Source organism: Amblyomma mixtum, chromosome 2 (assembly GCF_055824585.1).
Source record: "Amblyomma mixtum isolate Tamu chromosome 2, ASM5582458v1, whole genome shotgun sequence".
Lineage (NCBI taxonomy): Eukaryota > Metazoa > Arthropoda > Arachnida > Ixodida > Ixodidae > Amblyomma > Amblyomma mixtum.
In genome coordinates this window covers 34,406,143-34,419,294 of record NC_143013.1, presented here as the reverse complement: position 1 = coordinate 34,419,294, position 13,152 = coordinate 34,406,143, and the positions used below count along the sequence as shown (strand labels likewise).

At 41.6% G+C, this 13,152-nt stretch overlaps 1 protein-coding gene across 3 annotated transcripts in view; it reads left to right on the top strand.

Moving 5' to 3' along the window:
- LOC149358926 (Golgi-associated PDZ and coiled-coil motif-containing protein-like) overlaps positions 1-11,728 on the top strand; it is a 43,508-nt gene extending 31,780 nt beyond the window's left edge. The window contains exons 7-10 of one of the 3 annotated variants that reach the window (XR_016288744.1): positions 223-513; positions 591-667; positions 729-819; positions 4,659-11,728. Coding sequence is in view for 1 of the 3 variants with exons in the window: in XM_089571109.1 (XP_089427235.1) it covers positions 223-513; positions 4,659-4,674 (307 nt within the window). In the remaining 2 variants the exon portion in view is untranslated. Of the gene's footprint in view, positions 1-222; positions 514-590; positions 820-4,658 lie in introns of all 3 variants that reach the window. The other 2 variants (XR_016288743.1, XM_089571109.1) reach the window with 2 other exon arrangements.
- The last annotated feature ends 1,424 nt before the right edge of the window (positions 11,729-13,152 follow it).

Below are 13,152 nucleotides of genomic sequence, written 5' to 3'. Positions count from 1 at the left end.
TTTGACTAATCGCAATTTTTTATTATTGCTCATTGCATTGGCTGGCTATAAATGAACAAACTGTCCTAGAAACATGTCAAGAATGTTACCTTTGGTAATCAGGGAGATTATGAACAGATCTTTCTATGTAAAGGACCTGGTCTCTTGCATATTACTTCTCAAGGTTGTTGTGTGCTGTGTTTTGTTCGGTCGCATTAAAATGGGCTGCCTAAATTTCTCCAGGTACCATTTCTTTTATCCTGAAGACGCCAGCGAAACCAGTGTGGCACCAAGTGACGACGAGAATGGTGTGACGAACCGATCTCTGTCTCGTTTTGCCACGTCGCCTCACGTGACACCTGGTCACGGGGCCCCTGCAGCGGTGCCGGGGATCGCAGTTCCTGCCACGCCCGAAGCCAGAGCAAAATCCAGTGAGAAAGTCTCCCCAGAAGCCCCACTCGAAGTCAAAGCTGTTGCCAAGTCTTCTCCTACAAAGTCTGTCGAGATGAATGGTACTGGTGACTGTGCCCAAGGGTAAGATTAAAAATATTCTGGTTATTCAGTCATTTGGAGATCTAGTCACTTGTTTACACATTGCATATTTTCTGAAGAAATTTCAGTGCGTGTTGAAACCACTCTGCAAGGCCTGCTAGGTTCCCTTCTTCATGTGCTTCTGCAAGCTTTTCGCGTGAGCATTTAGTATCTTAAAGTGCAAGTTTTGTCAGCTTAAACTCTTCAAATTCATGCAGACCCAGTGATGGCTCTTTGGTTCTGGTGCTCAGCTGCTGACCGTGAAGACAAGGTGTTGGTGCCGGCAACTGCAGTCACTTTTTGATGGAGGTGAAATGTTGAGACCCATGTACTGTGTGATGTCAATGCACAGTAAAGCATCCCAGGTGGTCAAAATTATCCAGAGACCCTCCACTACAGTATCCAGAATATCCCAAGTTTCTTTCGGATGTTAAACCCTATGAACCAAACCAAACCATCTTAAAACCCCTGCTTAAAGTTTGAACAGACTTGCTAAAGCTTCTGTATACTTCTGCGGTACTTATATTCTGTACATAGTTTTTGCAGGTATATACACTTCAGTATACTTCTTAAAATTTTGCAAGTATAGATTAAATATCTCAAGATTACCAAATTTTGGTAATCACGACTTTCCTACTTGTGGTATTTGAATGGGTACGTGCTTGCGCGAAGAAGACGGGACAGAACAAAGGAACACACACGGCATATACAGAGCGCAACTTCCAACTGGTTTATTTTCGTAGAAGGCAGATACATTTATACCGGCGCTGGGCAATCACAAGAGTAACAGGCAAATATACGCTTTTCACGTCAGCATCCCTCTGCCAAGTGTGCCACCATATAGCAAAATGTGTAAAATTGATAACCTTCAATACAATAATCAAAAAAGACCATGACACAGACAAAAGGAAAGATGATGCATGAGGTGAACGATGAACATAGCAAAAAACATCTCTTAGCAAAAGCAGTGTCAAAGTAAGTAAAAACAATAAAGCGGTCTATGCGTAAAATCTGCTTATCCTAGCAATAGCAGTGTCAAAAGGTAAGAAACAATTATAAGCCAAAAGGCCAGTAACTTGGTGAAACCGGTGTAGAAAGGCTGATTTAACGAGACAGCAATTGAAGGCTAGGCCAACAAAACCAACAAGAAAACTAAGGTAAGGCAAACAAGAAAAAGAATTCACACGTGTCCATTCTAAGAATGTTATCTCTTTGTCCAGCAGTACGACAGAAGCAGTGCTAATGCATTTGTCACCAGTGTTAGTAACATGGAAGGCTTCTATTATTTCCCTCCTAAGTAATGCTGGACAAAGAGATAACATTCTTAGATGGACACGTGTGAATTCCTTTTCTTGTTTGCCTTACCTTAGTTTTCTTGTTGGTTTTGTTGGCCTAGCCTTCGATTGGTGTTCTCGTTAAATCAGCCTTTCTACACCGATTTCACCAAGTTACTGGCCTTTCGGCTTATAGTTGTTTCTTACCTTTTGACACTGCTATTGCTACGATAAGCAGATTTTACGCATTGACCGCTTTATTGTTTTTATTGTTTTTATTTACTTTGACACTGCTTTTGCTAAGAGATGTTTTTTGCTATGTTCATCGTTCACCTCATGCATCATCTTTCCTTTTGTCTGTGTCATGGTCTCTCTTTTGTAATTGTATTGAAGGTTATCAATTTTACACGTTTTGCTATATGGTGGCACACTTGGCAGAGGGATGCTGACGTGAAAAGCGTATATTTGCCTGTTAATCTTGAGATTGCCCAGCGCCGGTATAAATGTATCTGCCTTCTACGAAAATAAACTAGTTGGAAGTTGCGCTCTGTATATGTCATGTGTGTTCCTTTGTTCTGTCCCGTCTTCTTCGCGCAAGCACATACCCGTTCAAATATGAACCGACTCGCCCAAACTGTTTTGTGGTAGTGGAATAAATTCTTTTTCTATTGCCTTGGCATGTCATCTGTGAACTAGCACAACAACCACGCACATCAAGAAATGCCTGTCACTCATCTGAAGCATTCAGGAGTGGATGCAGTATCATTGGACGAATCCGGCATATTTTGGGCAAAATTTGCCCAAAGTGCATTGATTACCATTGCTCACCTCTGGCACAAAAAAGATGTTAAGCATTGAAATGCTTCAGAGTGGTTTCTAAGTAAGATCTTCGAGGCTGCAGCCTGCTGCATTCTGATAGTGTGCACTGAAATCAAGAATTTTTATAACAAGGTTTTTTTTTTTGTGTGGGTGTGCATATATGTGCGATTTAGAATAATGGTGTCAGCACATACAAGTCTACTTTTGGCCCTCCCATAGCATTCAGATTTTCATTGAAATAGAAACCTTATTCCTTCTTGATGGTTATCATCACAGCTGTGTTAGCATCACATAATTATATTGCCAATTGGCAATTTAAAGCAGGGATTCTAGCAGGGAGCAGACTTTGCCAGCAGTTTTTTTTTTTTTCTTGAAGAGCCCAGCATGATTGTTAGAATCCAGTGTGAAAACACAGCTCAGAGAATATTTTTCTTTTTTCTTTCTGCTTCTGGACCTGGATGATTATTGAAATGTGCGACCTAGTGCAACTGAAAGGCAAATGCAGCAAGTAGGCCAAAAGGGAGGAGTTGTCAAGGCAGAATTTTCTTGGAGTATCAAAAAAAAAACTGCACAAATTGTTCCACTTTAATATAAATCTCATAGCTGTTTTTCAATGTGGAAGTGCGTTCCTCAAAAATGCTAAACCTCAAAATGCTTTGAAGACATGAGTTAGAAAATAGTTTCAGTTCAATTCAAAGCCCCATTCAAACGTCTCGTTACAATCGAGTCCACTTATAATGAACCCGACGGTCACGGGGATCATGTTCGTTGTAAGCAATGTTCGTAGTAAGCGATGTTCGTTTTAAGTGGACTTCCTCTCTTGCAGCAAAAAATGCAAAGTTGGGCAAAAGTGGCATTAATTTTAAGCAAAGGTCCAGTATGCATGTCTGCTTGCACATGCAGGCCCAAAACAGCTCTTTGCAAGCAGTCCAGGGTGGTCATGTGCTTCTTAACGAAGCGATTTCTGCCAATGCTGCTGTAGTGACAAATATTGTTAATTACAACTTGAGCGTTCATGGCAGTTGCTGGCAGGTCGGCCATTGTGTCTTTGAATGTCGACAAATTTGTATGGATGCAGCAACAAAGCTAGTGCAACACATTTGCACGTAGAATGTATCAGTTGCCCTGCTTGCATGCACACTGCTTCAGCCCGGCAGCAGTGCAGGAGTTGCACAACTGATTGGTGAATGCACACCACGTGACAGGCTGTCATTTTTTGATCACCAACCACTTGCAGTTTCGCTTTCAACACTGCCCCTCTTTCTTGTGTACCATGCTTCTGCTTCTCCTTTAGATCGACTGGCAATGCAAGCCCGTCAGTGCACTCTTGGCCAGTGGTTTCAATGCTGACTTTTTATTACTTTTTTGGCGTCGCCACATTGTTTTAGTAGGGGGATGGGTCACAGAAGTCAGCACATGCTTTTTGGTCTCTGCGTTGGTGGTTAGTGCGCATTTTTCCACTGCGGGGTCGAATTTGTGGCTCCTCCTCATTTGCTGTAACTGAGTTGAACTATCACAGTTGTTCATTACATCTCTGATAATACATACTTTGACGGCAGCACCACCTTCGTTCATAGTAAACGAGCACCATGTTGTAACTGCAGCCATTATAAGTGGCCCGACTGTATTCAATTCAGCGTGCACAAGGCTTAAATAATCTCACTGTCATGGTGGTTTGTTCATCTGGGCACGAATTTCAATGCCTAAGACTGAAACCTTGATTCACTAGTTCATTTTCACGCAATATCAAAAGATGACAAGGGACAAGGGAGTTCAGTCTCTCTCTCTCTCTCACATCATAACTTCATGTTATCTTTGAATAGGTGTAAGGCTGCAATAGAAATGCTACCATGGACTCCTTTCACAACTCACAGTAAAACACATCTTTATGAACATGATTGCTCCTAGGAAGCTAACAGTGTTGCATGCAATAGTTTGTTTTTGTGCACCTATGAATTGGATGGAGAGTTTTGCTATGTGTGAAAATGCATGAGAGAAGTTGGCTTTCTGGCCCTAATTAGTCATGTCTGCTTCTTTCATTTTTTTTTTTTCCAGAGCTGTTGCTACATGATTGGAGACATAGGCTGGCCACATTCTGTGATGAAGATTTGTTACAGCTATTTTTGGCACTTCTACATGGCAGTTCTGTCGGGCCTGCTCCTCTGGACAACTTTCCTTTCATCCTTTGGTTGTTGGTGCTAAATTAAAGGCATGTTTGAGTGCATGATCAGTTCATTCCAAACAGATTTTAATATGTACTTTATTGCCCTTGTATTTTAAGCTGTTGATGTGTTCAATTATATTGATAATGTTGCATAGCCTTTTCTAAGGTTTAGTTTGCTATCATGTAAAAGGTGTCTCTGGTGGTGTTTACTGAAGACAGAAGCATGAAATCTCGCATTTTGCTGCCAGTCTTGAAAAGCATGTGTGCAGTTAGTATGCATGTTTTTATACTAAGCAGGGGTAATGTCTGCTACAAGCAGGTTTATATGGTTTATGCCAAACTTTCCTGTTGGTCCCATTTGGAACCTACTGGAGCCAGTTGGAACCAACTGAGAATTTTGCACACAATTTCAGATGTTTTTTTATTTATTTATTTTTTTTGCCTAGGTAGATGGAAACTGTAAAATGCCGAGATTTATTTTAAGGGAGCTGTTAGGTTGGCCTTTGTTGTACAAGCCATGTTATAGCCTACACTCTGCAACAACTTTTTTGATAATGCGGTCAAAGCTACATTAGCCAAAATGCACCCTCTCTTCCTAGGAAGTGTAATATTGTCCCCGGCTTTAGTTAATAGGTTCGTATACAAGTCGAACTGTAAGAACTGCGGCCATCAAGCCAACTACGATCATATCCTATGGGATTGCAAAAAAGAGCCACCTCTGTGTGATCTAGTTACCGCTCCTCCTCTCGAGTGGTGGGAGACCGTGCTGGCTAGCTCTGACCCCAGAACCCAAGTTTTGGCAGTGGAGTGGTTTGGTTGGTTTGGTTTATGGGGTTTAACGTCCCAAAGCGACTAAGGCTATGAGGGATGCCGTAGTGGAGGTCTCCGGAAATTTCGACCACCTGGCGTTCTTTGACGTGCACTGACATCGCACAGTACACGGGCCTCTAGAATTTCTCCTCAGTGGAGTGGGCTGACAATGTCGTCGCTTGTACTCTCGAACACCTAACGCGACCTCTCAGCACCAAGCTCTTTTCGACGAATAAAATGTTTACAATCAATTCTCTTAAAACACAGTACATTGATAATGCTCATTATTTAAAGCACATTTCTAACAAAACTGCACATTTTCAACGTTCGACAATCACGGAAAAAAACAGCTTTTTTGATTGTAATGGATTGTTTAGGCATGTTCGGTTACAAGAAGCTTCCATAAATGGTGCCATTTACACCGGCGACATAGTGAAGCAACTGTGCAGCAAGATACGCGCCAGACGGCCATAGCTGAACCACTGGCACAGTGACACAGTTGCGGACACTTTGCCCCTGTTGCTTTCTCTTGATTGTTAAGAAATGTTGTTGCTGAGTGTAGTGCAGAGCTTGACACAGGAGCTGTTTGAACCCCGTTTCCACCAAAGTGTGTGCCTGTTGGAACTTCATCTCGGTGTTCACATTGATGATTGTGGTGCTAGGAATTCTGCTGCTAAGCTTTCTTTACTTGGCGAAAAGACATGTGAAAGAAAAAAAAATCAATGCCTATTTTGTTTGTTCGTTTCACCTTGCACTTTGTAAACCTAAGGTCAGTCTTGGATATTGTAGTAGAAGGCAATCTCTGTGAAACTACTTGGACAGAGCCCTGTGTCTTGGAAGCATATCTAAACTGCTTTGGGCAAGACTTGTGTGACATTAAGGTACAGTCTTAAATATTGTAGTAGAATGCAATCATGGCAAAACTACTTGGACAGAGGTGTGTGTCTTGGGAGCATTTCTAAACTGCTTTTGAGCAAGACTTCTGTGACATTGTGCGCCTGAAGCTGGTCGGGAGGTTACTTGCTGCTGTCTCAAATTGTAAGTGTTGTCAATAAGTGCACAATGGTGTAAACTTGATGTCATTGATGTACGTAATCGCAAATGACAGATGGTTTAGCATACTTTGGATATTTCTACATTCTTTCCCTCAGCCAATATTTATTATGCTCATAGTGATGTAGCACTTATTGTCAAAAGTGGACGAATGTCCTCTACTTGATTTGAAGTGCGATGACATCGAGAGGGTCAGAACCATGTACTGCATGCCTCAGCTGGGCCCATATTCTGTAAGTGTTCACTTATTGAAAATTGCGAATTTAGTTTGTGCAATTAGTTGGAGCCCCAAATATGGCGATAATGGCCGCATGACGCAGTTAACCTTTCTTTCGTGTTACGTTATCAGTAATTGTAGTGCAGAAGTAAATATTGCAAAAATTAGTTACTATAAATACCGTATTTACTCGCGCAATTTGCACACCCCCAACTTTTTACCGATTTTGAAAGAAAAAAAACTTTCTCGCATATATGTTTTGCACTCTCTGCTGCATACCAGCATACACGTGGGTGCGTGCAGGGCAGGCTTGGGAAGATTGGTGCTGCTGCATCGCTGCGTGCAGCTGTGAAAGGAGAGTGGTTTAAAAAAAGAAAGTGTTTTTAAATTGGTTTTGATGAAAAAAAAGTCCATTGCGTGTCATTTATCCAGCTCGCTTGCGCCGGCGGTCGCTTTCGCGTACAAATGGCTGTGAGAGCGAGTTTCCAGTAACCTTTGGAATGTACATCATGCCATAATCCGAAACCACCGAACCACTGACTTTTCTGTTTGCCGCTACTCAGCCGGGCTGCATGCGAGAAGAGAGCCATTTTACCGCCTTGTGTCTCCATCTACCTTCAACTGCTGGCTTTCCGACTGCATCGTTTTGTTTATTGCTTCGAGCTGCTCATGCGCTGTCATTCCATCATGCGGGGAACTACATAACGTGGATCTGGGGTAAGTGGGGAGGGAGGGAAGGGCTATGCGTTTACTTTTTCTTGGCCAGCAAGGAGCGCAAGTTGCGAGGTTGACTTATGCGCGGCAAAATGCCGTATATACATAGGACGTTATAACCTTTGTGGAGTTTTTAAGGACGTGTTCGTAAAGTCTTCGCATAATTTGCACACCCCTTTTTCGAAGCCTTAATTTTAAGAAAAAAAGTGCAAATTATGTGAGTTATTATGGTTACTATTTATGTTAAAGCATTTGAAAATAGACAGGTGGCTGTGTTCGATTTCAGGCAGTGGCAGCTTCCAAGCTGAAACTAAAGTGATCCAGGATGGCGGCAGTGGCGATGTTCGTTTTTCGGCGCAAGAGAATGAGGCCTGTAAAGTCATGCCTATTTGGACACGGCCACTTAGTGGGCACATTTCTGGTCAAAGTCCTGACTTAAAGGCCTTTGCATCAGAAGTGTACACTCGGCCCATTGGTGGCAGTGGTTTGGCTAATTGCCCTCATTTTCTTAGTCAGTTTTGGTGGCAATTGTGCAAAAGATAATGCTTTTATTTTAATAAATTACAAAATGCAGTTTTCTTAATGTGCCTGTTTTTGCGCTACCAATTTTACTGTTGATCTTAGACTGCTTTCTTTCCCACTCCTGTTAAAGCCCCTTTTCGGTGTGACAGTATTTATAAATGAAATGAACATCAAAGTAAAAGCTGCATCGAAAGTAAACTCTTGTAAGCGTCTATTTTGGCTGGTCTGAACAGCATTTCCAAGCACACAGGAGGACAGTATAAAAGGTGATGCACCTTTGACACTACTTTCAACAATTTATTGCAAACTTATGCACAGGTTTATCACTTTGCAGCACATTTTCTGCGATTGTGCATGCAACTAGCTGTTTTCACGAAATGTCATGCTGGCAACATTTAAAACCCCTGCTGGACTGAATGGTAGAGTCATTTCGTGCTTAGAACAAATGATCACTTTTGAAAAGCGACACAAAAATACACACCACCTGGCCAGGTGTGTATTTGTGCACGTGTGTATGCTCACAAATGTATGCGCGCACACACTTGGCAGATTGTGATGACGTCACAAGGCTACGGGACCTTGGTAGCAGGTGGATGATAAACGTTGCTAAACAATGGCTATACAGCATTAGGGCACCTAATTCGAATTTGGCCTAACTACACAAATCAACTGTCATCATTATTGTATAAAGTTGTGCAAGAGGTCGCATGCCGCAATAAATGGTTAAAAGCAGTGCCAGTGTGTACCATTCTTGCTGTCATCATCATATGTGCGCTTCACCCACAAAAGGGTTCTAAATTCAAGGTAGACCGACACACAACCTTATAACGTTCAAGAGCCATTTCTTGCTTTTGTGCATGATTCATGTTTTGCGCTGTAAATAATTGCTAAGCACTACTTACCCATTTACAGTCTTGATGCGTTACATTATTTCAGGCCTTCTTTTAAATCTAGGGAAGTTGTAGACACTGCTTCCACTAATGGCAGTATGGCTGTTGAGCATGTATTAGCATTCTGGGTAAAATGCTTTGCAAAAGGGAAAAGCACTAGGCTGCGCAACTTTAGCACAGGGTCCTTCTGTTTTTCATTGTGCCTTTTTTTTTTATAGAAGGTAATTCGCTTGCTTGGCTGTGTGTGTGCCTCCGTTAACTGAAAGCCTGTGTTATGTGGGCCAGTGAGACTGTACAAAATCAGTGTTATTTGCCACTCTACCTGTGGCATGACCATGGCAATTATTGAGCCATGACGCGAGACACTACTTGTGTTGCTTGTGCTTCAAGTGCTTTACACAATGAAAACAAGTCACCTCCATTCATGACTGTATTCTTAAAGAGGCTCCAGAACACTTTTCTTAATCAAAGTTGTGAGCCCTGTTGAGCTTAAAGGGGCACTGCTTGTAGAATCTCGTATCACAAGAATTTTTAAAGGCTTACCCTCTCCGCATTACACCCACTGCACAGGAAGCACTGCACAAGCCTGATTTGTGCCACTGATTACGCTTTCTTTTTCCAGTTCTTACTTGCTCACATGTTGATCAGCAGACAATGACTGGGCAGGTTCGTTTATTGCGGTCAAAAAATGTTCGACACCCTTTGAGCATTCTTAGTACCAGCAGCACCACTGGAGGCTCTACAACATGGCATAGTGGCACTCATGTTCACATCGCAATTGGTCTCTCAACTTTTCAAAAGACTTGTTCGCATTAAAGGGACGCTGAAGACAAATTGAAGTTGGCCCGTATCAGTAGATTACCTCAGTCCAATGACAAAGACTACTTTCACCGAAAATTGAGCTTTTATAATCTAGAAAAGGTCAAAAAATGAAGTACGGATGTTGACATCACTGGCTGATTTTGCAAGTGAACTGCAGAGTGTCGACGCTATTTTGTGCGCGGATTATTGCTGTTCACTTCAAAACGTTGATCACAAAGTCGTTTTCAGTGCAGACATCGCAAGTTTGAATTCAGTGGCAGGAAAGTTTTAAGTGCAATTTTCTCAGAAATAAATGAGTCTTCGGGTGCCATGCAAACATCAGCATACCCAGAAAGAGGCATGGAATCTATTTTTACTGAGAGCAAAAATGGAATCGCACTGTCCTTAGCGTGCCTTTAAGCTATTCTGGCCTCTTGTAAACATTACAACTCTCCAATTTCTAAGGCAGAAGACCACAGTAGTGACTGCACATTTTGTTCAGAATTCTCCGAAAAAGCCCTTTCACCTCCTACTACTGATACATTGCATTTGTGATGAGCTTTTCTTTCCAGCAAGTTAAGGCTTGGCTGTGCTCTTTTCTTCATCCTGTTAATTCAAAGGATTACATATGCTTGCAGCTCATACATTTTATAAAGGCCTGAGGAAGTGCTCTTTGATGTGCACACTACCAAGCTGCTTGCATCGTTTGTTGTCCTTTTTCAAGGCATATGATTGCATTCAGCTCCTGGATTTTTTAGTACCATGTACCATACAGTATTCCTGCCCATTTCGGTTGTGTACCTCAAGAGCAGACATTTCTTCTGCAGTGCCAACTATATTCATCTGAAACTTTTTTTTTAGGGTCTTGCACTGTAGACAAGAACATTTAGTATTCAAGAATAATTGGTTTGACCTTACAGAAATTTTATACTTTTTTGTTGTATGGTTGGCAAAGCGAAAGTGTGCCATGTAAAAGTGCAAGGTACTTTGACACCATGAGGTCAAGAGATTTCTGATCAATTTTTAATATTTCCAGTGTTTTTCACTGCAGTCCCTCAAAAAACTTGTGGTATAATACTTGCACAAAAGTGTCTTGATACTATTTTTCGCTGTAGACTGCTGCTGTTTTTGATAGATTCTGTGCCATCAGTTTTTTAACTAAGGATTACAAGTACTTGTTGGTGCAGCAGATTTAAAACAAACATGAAAGCTTGAAGGGGCTCGTTCGGGCTTCGCCAAGCCCGCACTTTTGGCTGGCAGTTGGGTCAATCCTTTTTTTTTTCACTCGTCAAGTGTGCTGTGGAGTACGAAAACAAGGTGGTACAAGAGGTTTCTTTAACGCCTTTAGGTTTGCTTGAGCTGCAGTTATAACAGTGAACAGCATTGCTCTTTTGTGAAGCTGCTCAGGGAAGAGACTTTTTGACTCTGTGCTGAAATGCACAGTCGAAAAATTATGGCACTTGTTCCCAAATTTCTGCGCTCACTTCCTAGTTGACCTGAGCTAACTCAAACATGCCCATAGTCAACATGTAATCAGAATACTTCATTTGTTGCTGTTGTAGGCATCTTTAAGAAAAGGTTTTGGAGTGCTCTGCTGCTACTGTGCACTTCACAGGGATGTCTAGTAGAAGGCGTGGTTGTAGGAGTTTTGTTTGTTTTAGGCACCTGCAGTTTAACTCTTATGTTGCCTTTTACGTTGCGAAAATGTTTGTCAAACAGAGTCTTAAAAAAAAAACTCTACCAGTTGCCTAAACATGGTTTGAACGCATGCTTTGATAAGCTGGGAACAGCTTATGTATTTGGTGTGAATGTCTAGTCCTGTTGTGCACGTGTTAAAATGGCATTGGTTATTTGCAATTATGTATGTGCAGCATTGAATTTTCATTCACATTGAGCATGAGAACTTAAAATGTTGCTGGGAACATAGTGAAATAAATACCATTGTGAAAACATATTTCCTTTTGTGCTGTTTTGTTGTGCATAAAAATTTAAAGCTGCAGGTCATTTCACTCACTCAGCTTAAAAACTGACACAGACGTTTGTTGTCGCCACTCGCAAGATAATGGCCTGTGCAGTAGAAAGCCACTTCCCACATAGCACCCACTGACAGTACTCGATGCACATACACTCAGAACCAGCATATGAAGGTGGTCACTTTGCATTTAGTGCCCCTAAAATAAAGTGCTCTTTTTTGTTGGACCAAATAGTATGGGCATAGCTGTCTTCTATGTTTCTGTATTGCATACTTTAAACTAAATGGAACGAAAATGACTGACACCAGGTAAGGGTCCTAGCATCTTGCTGGAGGTTCTTTCATTCGTTTAGAATGAAAGGTTTTCATTCACTGAACTCGCTCATTCGTTGCCGAGCTTAAGTTCACAAGCTTGATCCCAAGCCATGTGGGCCATATTTCGATACAGGCTAAATGTAAAAATAGGTATGCACAATGATGCACTTTTTAAAAAGCACTTTATAAAGAGATATTCACAATTTGGAGCCCTCCACTAAGGCACTGAAAAGCCTAAAGATACTCTGAAAAACATATGCGTTAGAAGTCCATCCCTCAGAGTTTAACATCCCAAAGCTACAAGTATGCTACGAGGGACACCAAAGTTGAGGCCCCCGAATTTCCCGACTTTCTGCATTGGGAAAAAACCAGATTCCACAAATCCAGAATTAAGAATCATCAAAATTCCATGGGAGGCATAACACACACGAATAAAACATGCAAGTTTATATTTTGAGCACTTGCCTTGCATGCTGCGGAGGTCCATCTTCTAAAATTGAAGGTGGCTGTTGTAACTCGGCATAAAGAAATGTTTTGTGTTTACTCAAAAAAAGCACTAGTTTGACAAAGTCTCCATAACTAAAAATTGTAGTGTGTTAAGATGATTCCTTCCATTCCAGCCCGGAAAAACTGGACGTCGAAATATTTACCTTGTTCATCTTGCTTAGAAACAGACTGTGCGAGTCTCTCTCGCTCTGACTGCATTTCTGTTTTCAAGCACCTGCCAGTCAGCAGCTAGGACTGGGGACTCGTGACTAAGTCCAAGTACGCTTGCAAACTTGAACCTTTTTTCTGTTAGAAACCCAACCTGCAGCATGCCCTGCTTCGGCAATGGTTGGCCTGAAAGGTTTGGGATTTTGCAATAATATTTCTCTCAAAATTTTCCCCGAGGTCTCGAACTCCACCTCGTGTTGTACTTATGCAAAAAAGGCAAATTAGTCATTTTCACATCGTTCTGTTTTTCCTCTTGATGTCTGTAACAATTTATCAGAAAATGAGAATTTGGCTGCCAACAAAAAATTCCGCAAAAAACACTTACACCTGGTTTGGTTTGGAAACCAAACCAAACCAAACTTACACCCGCGATTTTT